This window comes from Medicago truncatula, chromosome 1 (assembly GCF_003473485.1).
Source record: "Medicago truncatula cultivar Jemalong A17 chromosome 1, MtrunA17r5.0-ANR, whole genome shotgun sequence".
NCBI classification, from domain to species: Eukaryota; Viridiplantae; Streptophyta; class Magnoliopsida; order Fabales; family Fabaceae; genus Medicago; species Medicago truncatula.
Window position 1 is genome coordinate 54,608,858 of NC_053042.1, and position 27,611 is coordinate 54,636,468.

At 35.5% G+C, this 27,611-nt stretch overlaps 2 protein-coding genes and 1 pseudogene across 2 annotated transcripts; all 3 read right to left on the bottom strand.

Moving 5' to 3' along the window:
• Window positions 1-13,073: 13,073 nt before the first annotated feature.
• On the bottom strand, window positions 13,074-15,056 carry LOC25485605 (elongation factor 1-alpha-like; annotated as a pseudogene).
• A 2,813-nt stretch (window positions 15,057-17,869) lies between these two features.
• LOC25485606 (NADH dehydrogenase [ubiquinone] 1 beta subcomplex subunit 7) lies at window positions 17,870-20,847 on the bottom strand. The gene is made up of 2 exons (XM_013614857.3): window positions 20,398-20,847; window positions 17,870-18,126 (listed from the first exon to the last, which is right to left on the bottom strand). Exon 1 carries the CDS (start codon window positions 20,728-20,730, stop codon window positions 20,413-20,415), a length of 318 nt encoding a protein of 105 aa, XP_013470311.1. The 5' UTR covers window positions 20,731-20,847; the 3' UTR covers window positions 17,870-18,126; window positions 20,398-20,412.
• Window positions 20,848-23,300: 2,453 nt separating this feature from the next.
• Window positions 23,301-27,584, bottom strand: LOC25485607 (pentatricopeptide repeat-containing protein At5g39350). The gene is made up of 2 exons (XM_024772240.2): window positions 24,345-27,584; window positions 23,301-23,785 (listed from the first exon to the last, which is right to left on the bottom strand). The coding sequence occupies exon 1, from the start codon at window positions 27,479-27,481 to the stop codon at window positions 25,478-25,480; it is 2,004 nt and encodes a 667-aa protein (XP_024628008.1). The 5' UTR covers window positions 27,482-27,584; the 3' UTR covers window positions 23,301-23,785; window positions 24,345-25,477.
• Window positions 27,585-27,611: the final 27 nt, after the last annotated feature.

Genomic DNA, 27,611 nt, shown 5'->3' on the forward strand with positions numbered 1-27,611 from the left:
AGATAAAAACTATAATGGATCCTGAATATGTGTTAAGGCATGAACCAAGTATTCCACCATTATTTCCAAGAAGAAAAGTGTCCAAAAAGAGGAATTGTAAATAAGATACTGTGCTACTCCTATTAGTGGAATGGTTGGTATCTATATAATGTAGAAAAATAATGATACATTTAGATTTGATACTTTTCTAAAATAAAGACCAAAGACGAAAACCGATCCACACCCATCAAAGTTTCAAATTTAGGACTATAAAAAAAAAAAAAAAATCAGTATCAAAAATATTTAGCTTCTTTTTTTTTTGGACAGAAGAAAAATTGCTTTTAAACAAAAGAACTGCCACATATATTGAAACTTACTTTAGGTTTATTTTCTCTTAAAAATTACTCGGTTGACACCAATGATATAAAAAGAGACGAAGATTGCCATTACGAGAAGAATAATTACAGATTTTTTTTGTCAAATAGTTTAGTGGTTAGAATTCACCTTTTTAAAGATGAATAATGGGGTGTCTGGGGTTCGAATCCAGACTCCTGCATATAACAATGCATGTTCCTACCAACCGAGTTAAATTCAAACTAATTACAGAAAATTTAACACAATAATATATACTATAAATGCGATACCAAATTTTAGTGTAATTTTTCATTTTAATTTTAGGATTTTTGAGGAGAATTTAGGATTGTTAAGTCAGAGTCACCTAAAGACATTAATAAAAAAAAAAAGAGAACAAGTGAATCAACAAAAATACGAGTATTTGTGGTTAACCCAAAATTTTCATGAAAATTGCTCTTCTCTCATCTGTTTTTGCTCATTTCCGCTGAGAAATACACATGCGTGAGTTAACTCACGTTAAGAATACACCTGCGTTAGCTAAGTCACGCTCGACTATTTTAACGCGAATGAGCAAAAACAATGGGAGAAAAACAGTGCTCGGTTTCCATTTTACGCGGGGGAAAAATGGGCTTGGCCCGTTATTAAATAACCCTAATATTTCATTGCCGTAGTCACTCACAACGTGAAATCGCTTCATGTTTTGCAAAATCTTAAGCCACAATTCGATTCACCTTTTCAAACTCAACCTCGATAAACGCTGCCATGAGTTTCTTTTAACCACCTGTAGGTATAGTTATATTTGCGTTTTACTTTTTTTCTTTTTTTTTTGTCTTTTTTTTTTTTTTGGTCAAGTAGCCTAGTGGCTAGAGCTCACACAATTAAATTTAATTGTGTGGAGAAGTGGAGTGTCCGGGGTTCGAACCCCGGCTCCTGCATATAATATGCAATATCCCTACCAACTGAGCTAAGCTCACGGGGATCTTTTTTTTTTGTCTCTATTATTATAATATCTGCTAAATATCATTATACAATCTCCACCTCCAGGTAGGGAACAGCTTGATGCGGCGGTGATGACGCCTTTTATTTCTTCGTTAACTACCATGTGTTTTAATTGGTCAATCACAAAGTTAGATATTTGTATAGTTTCGAGCGTAATTTCTTTGATTAATATGGGTCACTAATTACGTCAATACCCACTCCTCTGAGCTTAGCATGCAGGCTTTTGTGGAGTGATTTACAGTAATTGATTTCGACATAAATATTGTCGTAAGAGAAACAATGCAGGCATGATGTCCCAATTTTATCCTTAAACTTTGGTAATCAACATATCAAGTTTCACACAAAAAAGAAAATCAAATTTAAGGTTGGTTTTCCAAACCCCCCAGTGACTTCCAACCAAGTCTTGGTTACCAAGATAGTGATTTGTCAAACATAAAAGTAAAATTGATTTGGCTTGTGGTCAATCATGTTTATATGCAAGTTCCCTTTTAATATGTTTTAGTATTTTTTTTTGTCTTTAAATTGGCTTGTATGCTTCAGATGTAGGGTGAAGCCTTGTTTCAGAATGTACAAAAATTTAGAGCATCTTGCCATGATGGAGACCGGAGAGGGTGCTTGGTTTGTTACCGTAATAGATGTTGGAGAGTGAGTGAGCAAGTAATTCAATGGTTTTGTGGGAGGGGTTATCTTTAATAGTACGTGAATGGCCAAAGATGGTGAGAGCTTTAGATTCATGCACTGCAACATTTTTGGAATAGGCAACGGCCGCACATACCACGCCGGAAAAACGTGGTATGAACGTTTACGCTACGGTTTATGAACTTCTAGCCACAATTTTGCGTCGTTGCCTAAGGCAAAAAATGGTGTAGTGATGTTTATATGTTAACGGAAGTATAACACTGTTAAAGAGATGTTAAGAGAGAAGGGAGGTACTTATCTATTTATTGAGAACTTAAGGGAGGTTAGTATTTATTTTAAAATTAGAGGGGGTGTTTGTGACATTTAAAGAAAACTCAAGGGAAATGAGTGTAGTTTTCCCTAATTTAAATTTAAAACAAAATGAATTTATTAGATGAAAGTGAGAAAAGTACAATGAATTACTTGCCATGAGAAGACTTGCACTTTTTGAGGGGCAAAACTAGTCCAAATATCTAGCTCGAAGAGAAGGTTGAATGGAATTTGTCATTGGCACAAAGATATTTGACCATAGAAAGTATTTGAAGAATCGATCACCCAATTAATCCCAAGAACATCAAATTTGGAGATGGTGACCCCCATTGACGTCTTGGTTGGTATGTAGGTACGTTCACTTCCCCCTTGCAAATAAACTTACCTTGTGTGATAATTTCATATGAAGATCAAATCTGCACTACATATTTATGCAATCCTGTTCCCAAATTTGGAATCTGTTATCTATTTGCCTATTTATTCACTGGACTCCACCAAGTATTAATCTATTAGATGTGTCTTCTTTACTGCTTTGGGATGGCTAATACTTAATTGTTGGTGGAACAGGGAGCCGGTTCTTCCAGGTTGCTTTCTCCATGCCAAGCTATTGGACTCATGTCGATGATTGATCAGGCTATGTGAGACCTTCCATTTTGTAGCTAGCAATAATTTCTCTTTTGATTATTAATGATCAACCGCTAATTCTTATGAAACTCAGGGCGAGAAAGATGACAAGATAATTGCTGTCTGTGCTAATGATCCCGAGTATAGGCATTACACTAATATCAAGGAGCTCCCTCCCTGTCTTTAAGCTCAAATCCGTCGTTTTTTTTGAATATCCTTAAAAAAAAATTGAACGCTGTTGTTTGGTCAAGAAGAATGAGAACAAGGAAGTTGCAGGAAACGACTTTCTTCCCTTCCTTATCTGCCTATTTGGCGATCGAGCATTCCATGTAAGTAACAATGATCTGACTCATGCATATTAAACTATTCAATTTTCGTTTTCCAATGTGTAAACTGCAATTTGATTAACCCACTTGGGTTGGCCTAGTGGTAATTGGCTTGGGACCTGGTAGTGTGCTCCTCCTCGAGGTCTCAAATTCGATTCTCTCAGTGCCAATTTAGGTGGGCTAATTTAGCTTCTTAAAAAAAAATCCGCAATTTGATTGGTTAAAAAATATGTCTCATTTCTTCAAATCTTCCAACTTTGACGCCATTTCCTATTTCATATAATTTGTTAAACATATATTGTTCTCTGGGATTTCAGTTTTCATATTCTCTTGTAATGAATTCTCAAGGATAATGCAGAGTTTATAATCTTCTTTTTTTGTGAAGGATCTTGTATGCGGACTGCGTTGCGGAGAGCTTGAGGTGTTGTTGTTGATGCATATGGATTTTGTTTGGTCTCGAAGATATGTTTTGAAGGCTGCCATTTTATAACTTTGCTGCGATAAGATTAATATGGTTGTTGTTTTAGCCCTTATTTTAGTTTATAGTATTTAACCTAAACATTCCTTTTGTGTTTTATTTCCTGATCACACATTTTATTTCAAATAGAATTTGTAAGCATGCCCACAAACTTTCATGCAACTATTGTGGCTTTTCTTTGGACATAGATTCTCTAATCGTGTGCCGGAAATTTGGAGCACCGTTCACAATTTTTTTGCCGTCTGATAAATCAGACCATCTTGATGGTGCTACGTGGCCTACTAAGAATTTTAATGAAAAAAACTTTAAAATATGAGTGAAAGGGACGCGACTTGCAAGACACACAACCAGAAATTCTGCGTTATCACCCTCTTGCATTGTCGTTGACCGTCGTCTCCTTTCAAAAAATGCAAACTTTCTTAGATTTTAAATTGCCTTCTTATTTAGATGTCAGTATCTCGAGTTGAAATCATTGAAGTGTATATATTATTTGCTTCTTTTCTCATGTCATAATTTGTACTGTGAGACTTTTGGTCCCAGCTGGTTAAGGCCGGCATGTTTTGTTTTGCTATAGGCTTATATGGATACATGGTGGTAGAATGGTTGTACCTATTAAACCTTTATAAATTCATGTTTCTGGTGTCTGGTATGAGCTGCTTAATTGATATGTATTTGTAGCTTTGTTCATAATTAAACAAGTAAAAATTTATTATAAGCCACTACCATGATACATAAGATATGCTCTCCCAGCATGCTAAAAATCAAACACAACACCCAATAACTTTTCCTTAGTCAAGAGCATGGTTGATACTTGGAACTAATGTGTTATCTTGCTTTCATTTTGAACCATAGTTTGGTTTCTTGCATAATGAAAGTTATGTAAGTAATTTTAGTGGCTGATAAGTTGATATAATTAAGAGATGTATGGAAGGATATCAGTGGTAATGGCAGTTTTCGTTGCAGGGATCTTGATTTGGCACTATACTAAAAACAGCTACATAGGATCAAGAGCTTGGGTTGGTGACGGATCTAGAAATTTCGATTGGTCGGGGCAAGATCATTTGTGAGTATATTTATATAGTGCACGGATATATATTCTAATTTTTGTTAATTCTTTTAAAATTTGACAAAGCGATAAATATCACTTGAAACTCATACAACGCCGCAGATGAAGATTTTTTCAGCCTAAATAACAATATTGTCAATTTTTTTGTTCAAGCAAAGAAATACTATAAAAGACCTGGAGAGAGCCAGAACCCTTAACAACGAAAGTGCTTACATCAAAACAAAAAGAGGGTGTAAATCCTCCATGAAATAAACTAACAAAACAACTGCTAAAAGAACAACAAAGAAAAGGCAGAAGCTACTAGCTAAACACCCGGGTTCACAAAAACTCTTTGAACACCTAATGAGATAGAATCAACAGGAACTTAGAACAGATCTTGTTGCCTGAACAAGATGTTGCAAATAACACTTCCCATATATATATTCTCTTGCAATGGAACCAACTAATCGGTATATGCCAAGTCGGCTTTGGAGGTACCGCTTTGGGCACGGGTCCTCATTTCGGCTGAGTTGAAGCTAGTAGGCTTCACTTTGTTCACCTGCTTCTTCTGCTTTCACTCTGCCTTAGTGCTCTCTGACAGACTTGGATAGTGTTGCTGAAATATTGATGGGATGGCTTCATCATTGTCCTCTTCCTCAACTTCATCCCCCCAAAATTTGGAGAGAACCTGCACACTCTTAAGGGCTGCAGCAGAATGGAGAGAGGGTTTAGAGGCCAGAACCAATTTTTGGTTTGAAGGGAGCTTGTCACTTGTCAGTCATAGCGGGTAGTTACAGGCTGCGACATAGATGGATAAGAGGTGTTGTTAAGAGTAACCTTGACACTAATATCGATAGCTGCAATAGCTTCAGAGTGAACCGTAGGCATGGGCGTGCTAAAGATCTTTCGCTTATCAATGCCAAGGTTTTCATCAACAGATGTGATAGGGGATGCCATAGTGCAAGAAGTATGCAAAGAGTAACCAGGATCCACAACTGAGAAAGTTAAGGCATTGACAGGAATTTCAGATGAATTACGAGGAATCAGTTTAACATTCGCCTTAGGGACCTTCACAACAGTATCAAATAGAGACTCCTGCAGCTCATAGATAGGTTGTGAGATGTCCAAGTCCACTGTACTAGCTTCCCCCGCTGGATTGCCCAATTCGTTCTCAAGTAAAGTGAAAGAATTGCTTAGAGTCAAAATAGGATCCTGGATCGAATCTTGTATGATTGTTGTTACAGCCTCATCATCAATAGCTCTATCTTGCTCCTGAATAAGATTTGAAGCGTCAATTCCAGGAGCTTCAAAAGCTATGGGAATCATATCAGACACCGTTGGGTTTTTGTCAGGTTGAACAATGGTATTGGTTGCCTTAGGAGCACCGGAGTTCTTCTTCACCGCTTTAGTATGCATTTTCTTAACATTATTGGCCGGAAAGTCCTGCTGTAGCTTCTTACAGGTGTGTGTTGTGTGGCCTAGCGCCTTACAATGAACACAAAACAAAGGTTGTCTCTCGTATTGTACAAATATAGGCAAGGTAAAACCTTCACTCTCCACGAGAACTGATTCAAACATCTTAGCGGATAAATCAACATCCACAAGACTATTGTCAATTGAGTTAAACCGTATGGACAAAAAAAAACTAATTTAATGGGGACAATATTTAATTTTTAGTAGGAAAATGTATATTCTATTAAATTACTACCTATGCAAAAATTAAATAAGTGGGGGCACATTATCCCCAATGTCTTACAAATAGGTTCGTCCCTACTAGTTGGGGTTATAGGTATTTTAAGAGTAATTTCAACAAGTTGGTTAAGATAAAGACTAGAATGAATCCTGAATATGTGTTCAGGCGTGAACAAAGTATTCCACCACTTCAAACAATAAAATTGCTACTAGTATTAGTGGAATAATATCTATAACTTTTTTGTGAAAGGGCTCATTATATAGTGTAGAAAAATAAGAAATTCTTGTGTAGGAACGAACCTAATATATATCATTTTTACAAACAACAAGTTAAAACATGACACGTCATTGTTTTATTTTAAAATTATTTGGAAATAATTTAAGAAATAATGACGTATCATGTTTTAATTTGTTGTTTGTAAGAATGATATGTTAGATTCGTTTTTACACAAAAATTTCTTTAGAAGAATACTGATGCATTGCCATTTGTTACTTTTCTAAAATTAAGACAGGCGATGCCAATGATGGTACAACCCAAACGGATATGAGATTTGTTTTGTGAAGGACGAAGACGAAAACCGATCCACGTTCATAGAAGTCCCAATTTTAAGCATATCAGCAAAAATGCCTCAGTTTTTATTTTTATTTTTAGAGGAGCAACAATACTTTATATTTAGAAAAAAAAAAGTCACATATTAAAAATTAAGGAGCTTTGGTCTCGGAAGTCTTAGCTCAACTGATAAAAATGTTAAAATTGTTAGGCCAAACATCATGATTGGAGTTCGAACCTCGGTACCTCTACTTTGTGTGTGTGAGTTTATAATGACTTTGTCATCTCGTTTATCTAAATAAAATAAAATTAAGGGGCAAGTTCTATGGTACACCCAACAATTTGAGTGTATTGGTACACCGAATCCTTAAATTAATAGTTAAATGAGTTATTTTTTGTAGGAAAAAATTATTTTCTATCACCTATAATTATAATATCTAAATCTTATTTACCAAAAACTTCAACGTAATAAAATTTGATTTTTCTGGATTCTTATTACTCATAATAGAGAATTTTGAGTATTTTTTACAATAAAATGTAAAAAATTAGTATGATTTTTATAAAAAATGAAATGATGTTTTTTTATATAAAATGATATTTTCTAAAATATATATGTCAACAAACACCTATTTTCTTCATAAAAAATTATATTTAATTTATAAAAATTGTAAGCGAGAGTACCGGTACACCGTAATTTACCGTAATTTACAGGTGTACCATAGAAGTCCCCAAATTAAGGACGTAGTCAAAGTCAATACTCCCTCTCTTCAATTTTTTTTCTTTTGTTTTTCGGTTATATATTCAAGTGTATTTCTATTTTCCTATTTTGAAGGGAAATTCTAGTATATTCAATAAAACCTTTTTGTTTTTACATGGTCGAATAAGTTTTATAAATATTATTCATAAAAACAACGTTAGTATCTTTCTTCTCAAAACAAAAAAAAATTAAGAACTAAGCTCATCAACAATTCTTCCAAAATCTGGTTATCGTTAACAACGTTGTTACACAGTTTAAGTTCGAACTCTTCAACACATAGTTTCATTTATGAATCAAACATGGTAATGAAACATATTATGAATCTATGTTTCTTTCATTTGGGTTCCATTATTTTCGATTAAATAGTGTTGTCTAGAACTTCATGTTAAGTGTGATTAAATTCTATTTGCTTGATATAATGAAGTGTTTGATACTTTTAACACATTCGGAAAAAAACATATAAACTTGATATGTGTAGAATATCAATAGACCAAAAAGAAATGTAAATGAAACATCTTTATTCATATTTTTCGGCAAAATCACAAATGCTTGATACATCATTATATTAAGAGATACAATTGTAGAGATAAAGGGGAATTAACCACTACCTCAGAAACAATTTAATTGATATTTTAACCCTCAAAAACAATAACATCCTACAAAGGGAAACACAAAAGGATTTGTGTTACGAAATCCCCTTCAAAGGATGTTCAGAGGAAGCCCCAATCTTCCTACATCGCTGACTAAATATAGGATATAGATATCACCAACGATTTTCATTGAAAACGAAAATGCTTTACTAGATCATCAGTGCAGGTGTTTTTCTACTCAAATTGAGGTGGACACAATGATACATTTTGGAGCTCACCAGGTCTTTCACTGTTAAGACCTTATACGAGAACAATAATTATAAATTTAAAACAATAATCTATACTATAAGTGGGATACCAAGTTTTAGTATTAATTTTGAGGTGTTATAATTTACACTTAAGGAGTAAGTTAACAATTTACATTAATTTGTTTTTGACAAAAAAAAAACACACAAGTGAATCAACAAAAATATGAGTATTGGAAAATACAGTTATAACCCAAAATGGGCTTGGCCCATTATCATGTAACCCTAATATAATATTTTAGTTTAAGTAATCCTAATATTCCATGAATTTTGCTCTCCCCTTGCAGTTTTCGCTCGCGCCCTGCAGCATAGCCCAAATTATCCTTGCGCAAGTTAAGTCATGATGCGTGACTTAACATGCGCACGTTGAGTCCTATGCGTGACTTAAGATGTGCTGCGTGAGTTAACTTGCACAGCGTTACTTAAGTCATATATCAGCAAAACAGAAACACATTTTCCTCATTTCCTAAACTTCCCAACTTCGAATTTTTTCCCCCATATCCGATTTTCATCATTCTTGCGCCATTCAAAGCCAATTTCTTCCAAAATATCAAGTAAGCGATGATTACCCTACTTAATTCCATTTTATTTGTAGAAATTTTAGTTTTTTTTGAAGAAATATAACATTTTTAGGTATTTATAAATTTTGCTTGCATGTTAGTTTTGATGATTGTTAGTGATGAATTAACTTAGGAATTGTTGTTTAGATGTTGTTTAGAGTACAATGTGGTAGTTTAGGGTTTACAAATTATTATATTACCTAGTTGTTTGAAAATTGCACACTATGTGTTTGGTAAAATGTCTCAATCGTAGTTATTTAGTTTTTTTGGATTGTGAATTATCAAATTAGTTAGAATATGGTTTGTTAATGTTGATTATAATATGTTTGACTGCAATGTGGTAGTTTACGGGTTGAAATGACATTGTTGGAATTTTAGTGTTGTTGTTGAATTGTTGGGAATGACACAATGTCAGTGTGAAAAATTTATCATTGAATTTGTGTTATGTTAAATGTTGTGCAGATATGCCTCGGAGGAATACGTCTCAGAGATCGCCTGAGCCGCCTCAGGATAGGAGTGACAGACTCAGGGCAGGGAGGCCTGCCCTTACTTGTAGTGCACGGAGGGAGAAACAAGCATTACACCCTCCTATGGCTGGTCGAGGGAGAGGTGGGGGAACGATAATTGCTAGAGTTGATGCTGCAGAGGGGTCAACGTCACAGACGGGTCCATCCCAGACGGTGAATCCGACACAGTATCAGCAGGATTATCAAGTGTATGAGCAGGCGCAGGATCAGGCCTATCATTTTCAGGAGCCTCAACCTCAGTTGTATCAATTTGATGCGTATCAGCAGCATCAGTATGAGGATCATCATGAGCAGCCTGGTATTGAGCAGGAGCAGCCTGATATTGAGGAGCCTCCGCAGCAGGATGATATTGAGCAGCATGATGGTGGAGCTCGTTTTCAGAGGGTGCCGAGGGTGGTGTATGAGGCCGGACCGGACGGATATGCAGGGGGGCCTTCTGAGCTGATGCTTTTACCTCACTTTGGTGGACATGTGGCATGCAGGGTCTGGATCGATGTCGATGTAAGTATAATTTAATTATTATTTTACTTATTTAATGTTAGAATTAAAATTTACGTTAGCATATATTTAATGTTTGATTTACTTATTATTTATTTAATGGTGTTGTTTGTTGTTTTTTGTTTTTGTATTTCAGTTTCGAAGAAAACATAGGGTGAAAGGTATCTCACACGGGAAGAAGCTGAGCCTTAAAAACTTGACATTGCCTATGCCGGGGGAAGAAAACGAGTGGTTTTGGTCAGAAGTGAATATGTCCAGTCTCACTCCCCTCCTGACTAGTGGGTACGAGAACATCTCTCACGGGTTTGTTTGAGAAATATTTGGTGCTTCGCAATGATAAACCAAATGGTGAAGAACCATCCAGTTGTGCTACTATTGCTCAAGAGATAAACATTGATAAACCGCCCCATGTCCAGATCAATTAGAAAGGGAAGATGGTAAGGAATGATGTTCAATATTTCATTGATGTGATACTGCTGCATCAACCTTGGAAGCTCCTCAAGAAAATCTTGATTACTGTTTCAAGACAGAATGATACTGTTAAAGTGATATTTTCTATTATTTTTATTGTTTTCCCAATTCATTTTGAATTTGTATTCTGATTTGGTTGAACCATTTGTAACAGACTGAACATATATTAATGTTCATATCAATTTAATTTGAATAGTCCAACTTTGGAATTGGTTCTGTTTAAATATACAAATTAAATTTATATGGACCATGATACTTGGATGATCCATTTTTGATCATAATGATTTACAAAAATGAAATTCACATGACATATAATTTGCACAGTAAAAGGTCCAAAATAAGTTTCTTCCTTCAGCAACAACACAACAGATCAGGTAAGAGAATTAGTAAAAACTAGTCAACTGCTTGCACACAGAAAATGTGGTCTCAACTTGTTTGAACTTGAGATTCAGCATAGAGACGCATACACTATGGCAGCATATTTCAACGAGAAAAGTGAATTTCACGCATTCGAATTTCAAAGTCCGGATGTGTAAAAGTCTTAAAAAATGTATTTTACACAAAGATTTTGAAATTTGAATATGTTAAAAATTATGAATTTGCACTTTGTCACAATAGAAGTTTGAACTATATATATGGCACCTTCAAACTCCAAAATCAAGATGTGTAAGAATTAAGATTGATTTATAAATCAATTTGGGGGACGCACGAGATGTAAGGGGTGGAAGAAAAATTTCATGTCGTTGTGTCATAGATTTAACTTGAAAATAGGCTAAACCCAACCCAATTCAAAAGAGACATAAACAAAAGTACACCTACGCTACGCAAGCTCTTGCTAAAGTGTGAGTAAATTTGAAAATATGGCTACTCTAATACAATTTAGCAATAATGCATGGTAATAATTCAAAAAGAGGATCAAGTAATACGATGACTTCATCTATCTATGTAGTATTGTTGGAACAAGAGTTAGAAAAACATAGTGTTCCAACAAGTATTAATCTATTAGACGCGTCTTTACTGCTTTGGGATGGCTAATACTTAATTGTTGCTGGAACAGGAGCCAGTTCTTCCAGGTTCCTTTCCCTTACGAAGTTCAGGGCGAGAAAGATGACAAGATATTCGCTGTCTGTGCATGAAATTCAGGGCAAGAAAGACGACAAGATATTCGCTGTCTGTGCTGATGATCCCGAGTATATGAATTACAATGATATCAAGGAGCTCCTTCCACACCGTTTAGTTGAAATCCGTCGTTTTTTCAAGATTATATCCTTCCGAAAATTTCAAAATGCCGTTGTTTGGTCGATACTTTGGTTTTTCCGTATCACTACTAACTCATTGAAATATATGGATTTTTCTTTTAGTGCAGTATATATACGATACCTTTGTTTTTCCTTAATAAAAGGAACTAGACAAGAAGAAGGAGAAGGAATTTGCAGTATATATACGATACCTATGAGGCAATCGAGCATTCCATGCAAGTAACATTGATCTGACTCATACATAATATGAACTATTCGGTTTTTGTTTTCCGATTGGCTAAGAAACATGTCTGATTTCTTCAAATCATTCAATTTTGACGAGTTAATGTTTTCTCAAACTCTATTGATGTAACTCACTAAGCTTTGTGTTGTTGTGTTTTTGTTTCTGATTCTTTCTTCCATATGCATGGCATCTATTAATAGGACAAATAAGACAATGTGAAGAACTTCATGATCCATATTCAATTGTTGCTGCAAGTTGAATGTGAAACCTGCATGTATCACATTTCTTTTCTTCAAAATCAGCACAGCAAGCTATGCCTTTGCACCTCAAGCTACAAATTAGCTTTACTATTCCAAAGAAAAATTCACCCTTGCATTTAATGTATCCCACCCATTTTTTACCAACATACAATACAATAGTCCTTAAATGTATTGAAGTTCCAAAATAGTCATCGATTATGTAGTATGTTAGTCAAATAGTCCCTCAATACTGACAATAATATTTTCACAAATAAAATTATTAAGAAATGTTTTGTGGAGAAACATGAGTTTTTTAATTGTCAAAAATAAAATTATTCTACAACCTTTAAGGAAAAAAAAAATGAAAGTGGGGGCAATGCCACCAATTACCTGCACATGCATTGATCCCTGTTTTAGCATTTTCTGATGTGTTACGATAAAGTTGATTTCTCTTCTCAAATTCATTCTTACTTGAAACTGAAATTTGATGTTTTTCCATCTATAAATATTTTTTTTGCCTCAAATTGATTTATCATCTCAGTTTTACGTGAATATATCCAAACTTATATCATTTTACATCCTTTTAAGTAAAAATAAATTCATTCAAAATCATTTTCTTTAAAAAAAAATGGAGAATGATAAAATTTTATTAATAAAAATTGCACTAATAACCATATTACAGTTGTTCTAGATGGGATTTGAACAAACATCCATAATGGAGCAGGTAATCAAGACCAAAGAGAAGCACAAGTCGTTCAGCTAGGGGTGGACAAAAATTGGGCACACCCTAAACCAGTCAAACTGAATGCTTTTATTTGATTGTGGCAGTTCAAAACGGGTCAATCGTGTAGACAGGTTCATTGCCTTCCCTTTTATGATTCATGTAATAACGACAATAGACTTCCCTAGATAGATAATCCAGCAAAATTCACTTCTTCAATACCTTCCTTCTTCAACGCCAATATAAAGATCCTTCTTCAATGCCTTCTTAGAGATCTTACCTCCTGCATTATGATCCTCCTTCTTCTTCTTCTTCGTTACATCCATGATGACTCCAACAGCCACAGTTTGACGCATGTCTCTGACAGCAAAACGGCCGAGTGAAGGAAATTTGGAAAAAGTCTCTACCAACATGGGCTTGGTGGGAATCATCTCAATAACACCAGCGTCACCATTCTTCAAGAATTTGGGCTCCTTCTCAATTTCCACAAAATAATGCCTAACATTCTTGGTAACAAGCTTAGCAAACTTGACAGCAATGTTGGACGTGTGGCAATGAAGAACAGGTGGGTGGTTCGTGATGATAACATTAGCCGTAAACTTAACGGCCTCTGTGGTTGGGTCATCGTTGGAGTTTGAGGCAATATAGCCTCGCCGGAGATCCTTAGAAGACACATTCTTAACATTAAATCCCACAATGTCACCAGGAATGGCCTCAATGAGAGCTTCGTCGTGGGGCAAAAGTCACCACCATTCCACGTTTCAAGACACCGGTCTCAATACGTCCCACAGGTACAATTCCAATTTCTCCAATCTTGTAGACAACCTGAAGTGGTAATCGGAGAGGCATGTGTGATGGTCTATTAGGCTCCTTGATTTGATCAAGAGCTTCAATAAGGGTGGGACCTTTGTACCAGTCAAGGTTAGTAGAGCGCTCAATGATGTTATCTCCCTCAAAACCAGAGATGGGAATAAACGGAATTTCATCTAGATTATCATAGCCAACCCTCTTTAGAAAGGGTGAAAGGATCTTAACAATTTCTTCATACCTACCCTTGGAGTATTTGGGAGTAGTAGCATCCATCTGTCAAGAAATATCATACGAATTATAAAAATAATTAAATGAGAAATGCTAGCCATGCCATCTCATCACACTTTTTAACACACTCTAATCATAATTAGCCAGTCATCCACTTATTTTAACTCATTTACCGGAAACCAGAAGTAAAATTTGCAAAACAATTTATTTAACATTTTTTTTAATAATTTGACTGCAACTTGTCGTTGTCCAGTCATCCAACGCTGGCTTTGAGTAAATAACTTTGTCCATGGATATATGTTTTCTTGATTCATCTTGCTCTGTTTCCTTCCAACCTCGTCTCTATTCACTTTTTTTAGCCATCTCATATTTGTTTTCTTCTCATCAGTTCATGGCTCCTTCCAATTTGTATCGCAAAATCTTCATCGTCTTTTTCGTCAAAACAGACCCATCTCGTCTTTCTGGTTGGGTTTCTTTTGCAGAATATTAGTTGGGTGCCTCTTCTATAATGCTCTCATTCCTTTTTTTTTGTTCTCTATATGTTTGTATCCAAGGGGAAAAAAAAAGGTCCAAAAACATGTTTCCAATGGGTTTTGCTTTGGAGTGTTGTAATTGAAGCTTGCTTTTATAGAAGATTAAGAGGATATTTTTTTGTTAGAATTATCCCTTAATTATTTGTTTTAGCATCTAGATTATCATAGCCAACCCTCATCAATAATCTTCATACCCTTCTTGCTAATTATTGCTCCCTTTTATAGAAGATTAAGAGGATATTTTCTTGTTAGAATTATCCCTTAATTGTTTGATCAAGTGGCACGTGTCCTTTCTCTCTAACCAATTGTTGATTACACTTTGAAGTTTGATGACTGGGCTTTGCTTATATTTGGATCATAACACAACATTAGGAGTAGGATTGACAAGCAAATTCAATTGGCTCTTTTTTTAAGCTAATATATCATGTTTGTGTTATTGACGCATACCATCAGAGTGTTTGAGCTAAATTTAGAAGGATGATTAATGCACAATTTTGTACTTTTCAATCGGGTGAAAGCAAAAGATGAAATTGGTTACTAGGTAAATTAAACTAAAAAAGTGGATGACATGCTAATTATAATTGGGTGTGGGGGAGATGACGATTACTTTGGAAGATGTGCATAATCTCCTACACATTCCTATTCACGGGTGCATGCTGGACTACGATGAGGCAATGGGTCAGGAGCGTGCGATTGATTTGATGATCAGGTTGTTGGGCATGTCAGATGTTGATGCCCGGGTTGAGATTAGGACTGAGTCTGCTGGTCATATCAGTTATCCCACACTGAAGCGGGTTTATGAACACCACCTGACAGAGGCTAGACGGCTCAAGGAGCCACAAACGAGGGAGGAGCTGCAGGAGATAGGCATGAGGAGGGTGTGGTGTGTCAGGAGTTTCCTTCTATATCTCGTTGGTTGTGCGATGTTCACTAACAAAACGAACAGACACATCGACTTGATATATCTTGATTGTATGGCTGACTTGCAGGCGATTGGGAAGTGGTCATGGGGAGGGATGACCTTAGCTTACCTGTACGAATATCTGGATGACTCTGTTATTTTGAATAACAGAACGATGGCTGGGAGTACGACTCTTTTTATGGTAATAATTTAATGTTTATCTTCATTTTATTATGAATTTATTTTATAAATTTTATTGTCATGTTAGATTTTTTTTTTCTAAGTTAGACTGCATTTATTTAGGATTTAATTTAAATTTTTCTGTGATGCTTTTATAATGTGTTTTATTTATTTGTTGCAGGGATGAATTTTGGAGCATTTGCCAGGTCCATACCCAAGGAAGAAAAACAAGAGTTGGACGCCGGAGAGACCATGTGCTGGGAGATGGCTTACTAGCAGAGGGCATACTGATGTGCACCATTACCGCTTACTGCTTGATCGCTTAGAGGTGGATGACGTCAGGTTTTCTACTTATGGTGATCACAGAGACGTGCACCCATTTCAGCTTCTGTGCACTTACCCGGGATGGCTCATGTGCGGGAAGGAGAGGGTGTACCGTCATTTACCTGAGCGGGTAAAGAGGCAGTTATCCTTTGTACAGGACGTTCCCAGACATCCGTCAGATGTCCCTCAAGTGCCTACGCAGTTGCTGACCACTGTGTTGATGGACGCTCAGGCGTGGTTATTCACTGCTTGGGGAGATGCGTGTGAGAGACCATGACATCATGCACCTAGTTACATGGCTTGGTATGCCAAAGTCTCTCACCCTCGTATTCTCCCACCTGATGAAGGATCTCCTCCCAAGTCGGTGAATGTGGAGCAGATCATAGAGGAGGAGCATGCCAGGGAGATGCCTGACACACTGAGGATCATCCGAGATGTGGTGCATATTGTTGACGATATTGTGGCCAGGCAAGCCGAGACGACTAAAGAGGAGATCGTCCAGGAGGTGATGCGGATAGCTAGTACTAGCCGCCCTGCCCTTACTTATCAAATTGTCAGGCGGCGCAGGGGCCAGAGGTAGGGTAGGCAGCAGGGCTGATTATTATTAGGCTTTTTTTTTTTATGTATTTTTTGACTATGATGATGATGATGTATTATTATTACATTTTCGTATTTCTATGACCTTTACGTACGTACGTTTTATATTATTTCTTGCGTTTTAATTTTACCATTTTCCTATTAAATATTGGATGAATATGTTTAGGTATCAATTGGTTATTGGATGAAAATCTTAGATGATTTTGTTTAGATACCAAAGGATTTGGTTTGGTTAGGAAAGACACTGGAAAATGGAAAATGAGGTTCTGGAAAATGATCCAGACACGTAGCGGTAGTTAACAACTGCTGGACTCCAGCGGCAGTTAACTGCCGACGCATTGCCTAACGGTTGTTAACTGCCGCTGGAGGCTTTTAGGTATTTTACTTGTGTCAATTGGAACTTTTCAATGTCAGAAAAGCAATTTTCCTACCATGATTAAGGGGTCTATTGAACAACCATTGTAGGCTTAACTACACGCTGGGATGAAATCCAACCCAATTCAACAAATACATTAGTGCATGTGCCTCTCAAAATGATATAAACAAAAGTACAGTAACACAAGCTCTAGCTAAATTTCTAGTCGGTAATAAGCTATAAAACTCTCAAAAGAGCATCAACACTAAAAGCTCTCCCATTTGGATACCTATGTAGATCAAACAAATTTACATAACTTATTTACAATTCTCCAAGCTCTAAAAAGTACTCAATCTCTAAGAGTTGACCCAATTTAAAATGAGATAGAATTCATCCAACCTTTTCATGAATACCCAACACTTTAAGACTTTGTTTAAGAGTTTGAAGAAAAGGAAAATACTTTGAAGGGTTAAAAATATAGGGAAAAATAGTAAAATCATTCACACTTTTGAAAGAGTGTTATTGTAGAGAATGATAAATTCATGTGTATGATTAAAATATTTTTAATTTTAAGAATATTGTGAACCAACCTCTTCAAACTATTACGATTACTCCTTCGAGTTGCTTTTATTTTCTTTTACAAAAAATTATGTTATTCTTTTAAAAAAAAAAAAATACTAAATCGACACCGTAGTAGCAGGCAACATTGGACTAACCTTTAAACCTCATCATTCAACCGCCAGATTGAATAGTTCGATAAACTAGGTACAAGTTCTAAAATCAGATCCAGATCCTATAACCAAGTATTATATATATTTTCAACTACTATTGTGACTAATGGAAGCAAAATATGTGGATTCATGAACGCAATCGTGATTCCCTTTATGAGATTTTATTTCTTCAAGTACAAACATGGTTTACCACAGGGAAAATAGCAAGAAAATCAGTCTGTATAAGTCTCTGGACAAACATTCCAAGGCAACTTTGAATCCAAAAAATAGAAAAACATGAAAGAACATCCCACACAAGCAAAGATTCCTGCCAAAAGTTTAACTGCATCCAAATATAACATAACATGGATCAGAAAGCAATCAGGAAATGCACTTAAACCAAGGTGGACACCATGAAGAACAGGAAAATAACACACTTAAACCAAGGTGGACACCATGCTTAAAAACTGAGACCTCCTGGCTTATACCAACTATTAAGCTTGCAAAACATTAAAATTTAAAAATAAAAAGATTCATTTTTTATCACGTATAGTGCAGAAAGAGCCTATATATCATCAAAGTTACCAATTCATCAAACAGTCCAGTAGAAAGCACATTCATAAATAATTAAATATTACCTTCAAGCTGCAGAAATACAAGTGACAAACAGATTTACAGATTCTGCAGTATCCTCAAGTCACCTATTCATTGCAGTATTTTGTGGCAAATAATTATTTATTTGTTTTGAAAATACTTTAATTTCTGCTACCACTCACAGCTTTTAAAGTTGAGGTTTTAAGGTATGTTTGGATGGAGAGTTTGGGAGAGAAGAGGAGGGAAGGTAGAACTTCATTCGAGGCCTACCATCAAATTTAAAGCAAATGAATTGGGTGATATCCTTACATTTTTTTGGTGCAATTAATAATAAAGCTTGAGTATACAAGTACAAATTCATCAACGTTTGTTTCAACAAATAATTGTTTTACCTCTCAATATAATGTTCTCCTATAGTCCAAACAAAGACATCATAATATTTTGTATATACAGTTCAAAATGGCACTTTTATTCCTCAAAGCCAGCATTGGATCTCATCTGCCTGGAGCACAATGATAGGGACTTGGGTATTATGGGGTGCCTAAGTCCCACATGGCCACATTGAGTAGTATGGGATGCTTGATGGCTAGTTTGTAAGGGTGGGTGGGTTCCCCAAGTTCTTAGATACTTATCACATTATTGCTCGTAATCAAGCCCAAGTGCCTAAACATAACTACTTGCATTGCTCAAAAGGCAGGGCTCTCATATTACTTTTCAGCCACGGGACTGACTATAATTTATATTAACTAAAATCAATTAATGTCCAGTCCACCTAAAATATATTTACATATACCCCAGGGTTAGACAAGGTTAACATTGCCCAAAAAGCAACGGGTTTACACTGAGGAATGGATTCCCCTGTTCGCAATTTGCATTCCCTTTCAAGCCATTTTAGGAATCTGAGGATGAAGAAAGTATTGTAACAAGGAAGCTTGGAGAAAGAGATAAAAAACCAAATGGGAACATATTATCAAAGATAATCTGTGAGATACACCAATGCTCTATTTATAGAGCTTATTAACCACAAACCAACAAACAATATTGGACAAGTGATGTCTGCAATGGCTACAATTAAAACAGAACCATAAACAAACAATATTGGAGGCAAATCACAAGTTTGCACAAAATCATTGTGGTCAACCAAAGCGCATATCAACCGAAGAACAGTCTCAAGAAACTTGATTCCAGGCTCTACAAAGCGGAAATTATTGAGACGTGGTTAATTCATCTAAGACCTATTCTTCATGCTACCAATGTTATGATTCCAACACTCGTCAAAGAACCAGGGCTTTTTCAAAAGATAAGAACTGACATACACTTTAACAAATCCATCTTTATAGCCCTCTTTCAAATGTTTACACACAAGTGACATAACGCTCTGATGATGGCAGCCACAACAGACCAATCACAATTTATCAGACACGTATGAGGGCATTATAGCATATGCCATTTCAAAAGAACAACACAACTCTTAAAATCTGGGTCAAGCATAACTTAACCCTTACAAAACTGGCTTTGAAGATGAGGACTACCCAAGACATATGACAACATTTTGAGGCCACTTCACATTCAATGTGGGACCATTAACACCCACCCCACCCACACACCATTCCTCACGCCCCGTAAGAGACACAAACTATAAAATTAAAACAAGATAATGGACAATTAGAAAAGTTACCATTTCGGTTATGATTCGAGGCAAAACAATGATACTTTGAACCACACAATTCCTTTGTACGAAGCAGAACAAAACTCATAGTTTGTCTTTGCTATTTATAAAGCACACTACCGGTTCTGAGCTCACAAACCCAATTACCATTCAAAACTATACAGTTCTAAGAAAATGCCCCAAAACTAATTAAGCAAAACCCTAATTTATCAATACAACAAAACAAAAGGAATATACACAAATTTATCACCCATAAAATAAAAAACATCAATTTCCTAACAGCGAAATCTAATTAATCAAACATAAAAAATAAAAAACCTCAATTCCAATTGAAAGGAGAAAGAAGCTTACATAACGAGAGAGGGATCAAGCATTGGCGGGTTTAGGGATGAGAGGAATAGCAGCACCCTGACCCTGGGTAACGGGTTGTTTGGAATTAGCATTTTGATTTTCGCGGATCTTCTGCATCTGAAGCATTCTCTCCATGACGAGTTCGTACTCGCACTTTTCATAAGAGTGGCGTTCATTCTCGCACTTCCATGGAAGATAGAATTCAGCTTGTCTGCATTTGTTGAGAGGGATGAGCAAATGAGCGCATTGATCTCTGTAAGCCAATGGAACCCTAGCTTCCACCATCTCCTCTTGTGTTGCAATCATCTTCTTCGATGATCCTTCAAATTCCATCTTCGATTCGCGAGATTTCAACTCTACCAATATAATTGTTGATTGGATTCTCTAATTGCTTTGCTTTGCTTCGAATTGAAATGAAAAATTCCCAGCCGCAGGGTATTATTATTATTGTTCTTCAGTCAGATAAATATTATTTCATTTTCTTTAAAACAATTTTTTTTTTATTTTTTCATGTTAAGTATGTTTTTAAAAAAAAGAAAAATGTTTCTAGTCCTACAAAATTACAAGCTTGCAAGTTTAGTCCATGCAAAAAATTTATTCATTTTTAGTCCTTATTTGGACTATTTTTGAGAACTAAATGTGTCCATTTTTTTCTAAAAAGTTTTTAAAATATCGATTATTTTTACAAATTACATTATCATGAAGACTAAAATTACCATTAAAATTTTATAGGGACTAAACTTAAAATTTATGATTTTGTAAGGACTAAAAACATATTTAAGGTCAGTTTAGATAAGGCTTATTTTGAGTTTATATAAAATAGTTTATGCAAATAAATGAGTTTTTTATATTATTTATAAGTTTGTCAATGTAGTTTATAAAAAAACAGGTTATGAAGATACAATTTTCGTTAATAAAAACTAATAAATTAACATGAAAGCTTATTTATTTGCATAATTTATTTTTAATAAGTTCAAAAATAAGTCAATTCAAAAGGGCTCTTAATCTTTTTTTTATGGCTAAACGTTTTTAGATTTCTGCCAACTTTTGTTGTTGATAATTTTTTTTTGGTATATTGTTGTTGATATTATTAACAATATACTATAATATAATAAGTTGTCAAAAACTGTTAAAATATTTTTTTTCCCAATTTTATATTTTACATAAAATTCATTTTGGTTATCAGCAAGAAGAAAAAAATCATTTTGGCCATTTATGTTTTGTTTTGTTTTTTTTACTAAAAATAAGGTTATGTAACCAAAAAAAAAAATCAGTAGATTATATCAAATATAATACAAGTTTATAGTGGTATTGACTTGAAACCTGAGAGTGTGCTCATCCTTAAGGTTTCAGGTTCGATTCTCTCTGGTGTCAATTTGAAGGGGTTAGTTTAGCTTCTTAAAAAAAAAAAAAAACTGAATTTGCAAACAAATTCAACATTCAAGTTAGTAGCATAATACCACAAAAGTGCCTGCAAAAGTGATAAAATTAAAGTGGTTGAAGTATCCATGCCTCTGAATTTGTAGTGTTAATGGTCAAGTCAACATAGGTTGAATCTATTTTGAGTCGAAATTGATCTAGCAATATGAAGGAAACAAACACCGCAACAAGACTAAAGAATTCTAGTTTGATAGTGCTTAGAATGTCTCTTTCATATTGAGCAATTTTGCCCCTTCCCGAGCCCCAACTCTAAAAAGGAGGGATTAAACTATGCTGCAGTAGACGACGAACAAAACAACAATGTTATAATCAGACAACGAAATCACAAAAATAACTCAAGTCCATGTGAATAACACTTATTCAGATAAAATGAGAGAAAAAACAATATATAGAGGTGATTGAAGGTCAAAAACTATTCAATATCGCATCTCTCCTATAATGTAAAAGTACAAAAGTTAAAATATAAGATGAAGTTTATCTTGCTAAAAAATTAGGTTGGGCTTCAAATTTTCTTGACACAAAATCCACTTCACATACAAGGTGCCAATAGTTCACCAATTTTTTTTTACCAGATGCCAATAATTTTTTATGATGTTGATTGTATTATAGTCGTACGTGTGGTCATCTAAGTAGATTGCATGAAACCCTCTCAATCCATCAATTCTAATTCTCTGAAATGGATCATCTCCTTCAAGTGCAAGAGAAGGTATGAAAGAACAAATGTAGTTTTTTATTTTTTATTTTTATTTTTTATAGAGAATGGAAATTGAAGAGATAGATAGAACGGAGAGCCATGGCCTTCAAATATGGTACTATTTCATTTTTTTTTTTGTTGCTAAATTGCATTTTTGGTCCCTTAACTATTTAGGTAGTATCACTTTGGTCCCTTAATTAAAATCCGATTTATTTTGGTCCCTTGATTTCTCTCTGTTACACATTTTAGTTTTTTTCGTTAGTTTTAATTCAAAAACGTTAGATTTTCTTCATCTTCTTCTCTTCTTTTTCATCTTCATATCATCTCCATCAACCTTCAACAACAAGAATCCCAGAAAAATTTCAGAAGAAAATGAATAAAACCTAACGTTTTTGAATTAAAACTAATTGAAATGACCAAAATGTGTAACTGAGAGAAGTTAAGGGACCAAAATGTGTAACTGAGAGAAGTTAAGGGACCAAAATAAATCGAATTTTACTTAAGGGACCAAAGCGATACTACCTAAATAGTTAAGGGACCAAAAATGTAATTTAGCCTTTTTTTTTTTTTTTTTTTTTTTCCTTTTGTATATTTGTTTATTACACGTGAAATAATGAGTCATTTATATGATATGTTTTTTGTTATTGGCCCCTTACTCCTTAGTGTCTCTTAGTTATTCCCACTACTAACAAATCTCTGGCTTTACCACTTATTGCAATTGTACTCATATATGTGGATTATTTATCGCAATGTCATAGACCTATATCAATTATGAAGTTGAGTTGAGTACGAATCTCAACTACACTAACCATTAGCAAACATATTAACTTTAGGGCATGTTGCAAGCAACTGCCAACAATTCTGTTATTGGTATTAGAGTGACACAAATTGAATTCATAATAAAAAAAAGTGACACGGCTTTTCAACCCCAAAAAGTGCTTGTCTCTCTTGATAAATTGTTGTTTGATCCTCCTGTTTGGTTTGTCTTCCAATTTGATTTTACTTGGTAGCATGTAAAAATATTTTATACATCGGAACTCAGTGAAAGTGTTGCTATCGCCTCCTTCGTAAAATTGTTTTCTTTTCAGCGAAGAACAAATCTTGATTAACATTTTAGAGAAAACTTGTGAAGCAGTTTACAAGCTGGGTTATTAGATGAGCATAGTAGCATACAACCTTGGATAACACATATTGAAAGCATATGTAGTTATGTACCATAGGAGTAGACGAACATTAGAGCTCAAACATGACTGACTGCAGAGATAAAATTCAAATTATGGAAATCAGCTTTTGATATAGGAAGCACAATGACTGACTGCAGAGTTTATGATTATTGCCTCAATCATAATCATAAACTCTGTTAATGAAGGGAGAAGAAAAAACTATTTCTAGCATGACTGCAGGGATAAAATCAAACTATGTTGGATGGAAAATTTTAGAATCAACAAAAATTCGCAAAAGTCTGTTTATTCAAATAAAAATTATTTAATCAAAAAAATATATAAAGAAAATTTCAATCTTATTTGACAACAATTTTAAAATGGATTCATTAATGCATTTGTGTACATAAGGATTTCAAGAATGTCCAACTTATCAGACAATATATGTCACTCTTATCTAAACTGCTCTTGTAGTTGTAGCAGTCTATGAATAACAAAGTATGATATCATTTTTGTACAACTATAAAAGTTACATAAGGGTAGTAGGGTTCAAAGGAGGTATGCCTTCACAGAGTACAAATATTTCTTACAGAACATATTTTTGTAATAAAAATGATATAAATATCTGATGAGAGAAAGCAAATGACACTAACCTTTCCGGTTGCATTCAACTCATATATACTTGGTAATTTCCCATCACTTACACCATGCCTGTTAACACTTCATTGTCAATATACCAGTGACTGACACCGCCGTTTCAGAAAGCCATGCTCTCCTTGGTAGAAAGGTTAGATCCATGTGAATTAATTAAGGTATTGATCTTAATGGAATATGCCTCCAATATGTGGATAAATCACACTATTGGTTAAATGACATCAGCCTCAGGTAGGCATAAAAATTTCAATTATTGCAATTTATACCCCGTTTGTGTAACACATTGAACTTGGAGCTGAGCCTAATGTAGTAAACAAATATCAAAGATTACAACCCGATAGATGGGTTTACTCAACTCCTTTCTCAACTTGGCGCAAAGTTTGTAAGGAACCAATTCAACAATAACATTCAACATTCTTAAACTATGAACATGGGATTTCATCCAACTCAAGTATTCAACATATCTTACAAACTGAAATTCCATTGATATTTCACACTGCAGTATCAGCTCGGATACATGCATCTTCAAAGCGTTACTATGTAATTTTTGGATATCTGGGAACAGAACACGCTTGTCATCAAAATGAATTCATTATGAGTTCCATAGAAACTAGTCAATGACAAGGAACATACAATCATCATATCTTGTTCAGTGATTCCATAAACCAACTAGAAGTAGCAACAAAATCCAACTACTCATAAAGAGAATGTGAGAGTAAGTGGTTGTGGAAGGACTAAGTGGCGCACAATGATTTGACAACCTTAAAACTTGGAAAACTGTTTCGGTGAAACCGCAAACATGGCATTAGCAATCGAGAAACTTGTAAGATAATGAATGTGTGAGAAAAACACCGGTAGTCAGTATTGGCAATTGGGTAGTAACAAAGTGCATTCAGGGAAATTGGATCCCAGTTCACCACCTTGGAACTCCATGCTGTCAAATATAATTAAAGTTACGTGTTTCCTACAAGACCACCATTTATCTCCATCATAATTAACACAATGGCAGCCAACAAGTAATAGGCACTTCTCCCTCTATGAAGGAAATGCCTCAACCCATTTTCGATAGAACTTTCATGTTTGTGGCTAATGTTGTTAACTTGACATCACACTCTATAAGAACACGTCCAGTTCACATATTGCTAACCTCAACTAAGCTGTTAGCAGGTGTTTTTCGTAGTCCAACCTCATTTACCATATTCCTGACTCTCTCTGCATCTCTCCACCTTCCTACAGCAGCATAAAGTTTTGCTAACAGAACATAATTTCCCGTGTTTTCTGGTTCAAGCTCAAAAGTCCACCTAGCAGCTATCTCTCCCAGTTCAACATTTTCATGTATCACACAGGCGCCAAGTAGTGCACCCCATACGGCATGGTTGTGTGTAATAGGCATGGTTCTAATAAGATTGTAAGCATCATTCAGTCGACCAGCACGGCCAAGAAGATCCACTATGCATGTATAATGATCAACACTAGGAATAACTTGGTATTTTTTAAGCATAAGATTGAACAGAGACAAACCCTGATCAACCAAACCTGCATGGCTGCAAGCATGCAGAACAGAGGTGAAAGTCACTTCATTTGGTTTTTCTCCAGATTGAACCATCTGGTTGAAAAGTGAGACCGCCATTTCACCGTATCCATGCTTTCCATAAGCATCAATTATTGCAGTCCAAATAATAATATCCTTGTCTTTGAGAGGAATCATATCAAAAATCTGGTGAGCATATCCTAAAGTTCCACACTTTGAGTATATATCAACTAGCATACTAGCTACTTCAAGTTTGCAAAGAAATCCCAATTTTACAAGGTAACAATGCATGTTCATTGCTTGTTTGAGGTCAGCAAGAATAGCATATGCAGGAAGAAGACTATTAAAGGTTGGACTGTCGGGTTGCACGTTTTCCAATAACATTTCTTTGAAAAGTTGTACTGCATTTCTAGCAAGCCTATTATGTACGAACCCAGATAGGACTGCGTTCCACGGGGCCGTTCTCTTCTTCGAGGTTTTCATAAACACTTTATAACTGAGGTTGCCCTCATTGCATTTGGCATACATATCAATTAAGGCAGTTTCCATAACTACCTCAGACTCAATGTTTTGCCTTATTGCCCACGCATGTAGGCACTTACCGTGTTTCAAAGAAACCAAATCACCACAGGCCGATAGCAGAGAAGCTACACTAACCAAATTCGGTTTCACCCCTTCCAACTGCATTGATCGACACAACATCAGAGCACTTCTTGCATCACCATTCACAACATATCCATTAATCAAAGTTGTCCAAGTCACCACATCCTTTTCTTCCATCCCATTCAACAACAAACGCGCTTCCTCCATCTCACCGCACTTAACATACATATCCAACAATGCATTCCTAACAACCACATTCCCCCAATACCCTTTCTCAAGAGTCAACGCACGAACCTCTCTCCCAAGCTCCACATTCTTTAAAACCCCACAAGCCTGCAAAACTGAAACCACAGTAGCACAATCAACTCCCACACCCTCATCCACCATTCTACTATAAACCCTCAACGCATCCTCCGCACAATTATTCCGAAACAACCCATTAATCAAAGTATTCCAAGACACCACCGTACGTTCTTGCATCAACTCAAAAACCAACCGCGCCGCTTCTTTCTCCCCAACATTCATATACATTGCCAACAAAGAATTCTGTACAAAACTGTTCAAATCAAACCCACACTTAGCAGTCTGCCCATGAACTCCAACACCCATATCAACAAACAACAACTCACTACAAGCCTTAATAACAATTGGGTACGTAAAGTGATCCGGCATAGCCCGACCCGAATGAAGCATTTCAACAAACATGTTAAGTGCATCATGGGGGCGACCCATTTGAACATACATTCTCATCATAGTGTTCCAGGAAAATAAATTTCGTTTAGGCAATTTATCGAACAGTTGGGAGGCGTAGGAAGCATGGTGGCATTGCGCGTAGGTTGTGGCGAGCTTAGAGGAGAGTTGGGACGATGAGAATAAGCCATAGGTGATGATTAAAGCATGAAGTTTTTTGGTTTCTGAAAGAGAATTTGAAGCTGAATATTTTCGTAAGAGGGATTCAAAGTGTGATGCTGCAATGGTGAAAAATCTATTCGCTTTGTTCATTGTGACATCTATTCATCAGTTTCAAACACAAAGTCCTCGGTCTATATATACTGTTCGGCGTACCCAACCCGTATTCGTATTTCTCGCCCATATAACCCGTCCACTGATCTCACCCCAATTTAAGACAGTA

What these genes read in the sequence shown, in the direction of transcription:
- LOC25485606 (XM_013614857.3), bottom strand. Translation starts at nt 20,730, where the DNA reads ATGGAATTTGAAGGATCATCGAAGAAGATGATTGCAACACAAGAGGAG.
- LOC25485607 (XM_024772240.2), bottom strand. Translation starts at nt 27,481, where the DNA reads ATGAACAAAGCGAATAGATTTTTCACCATTGCAGCATCACACTTTGAA.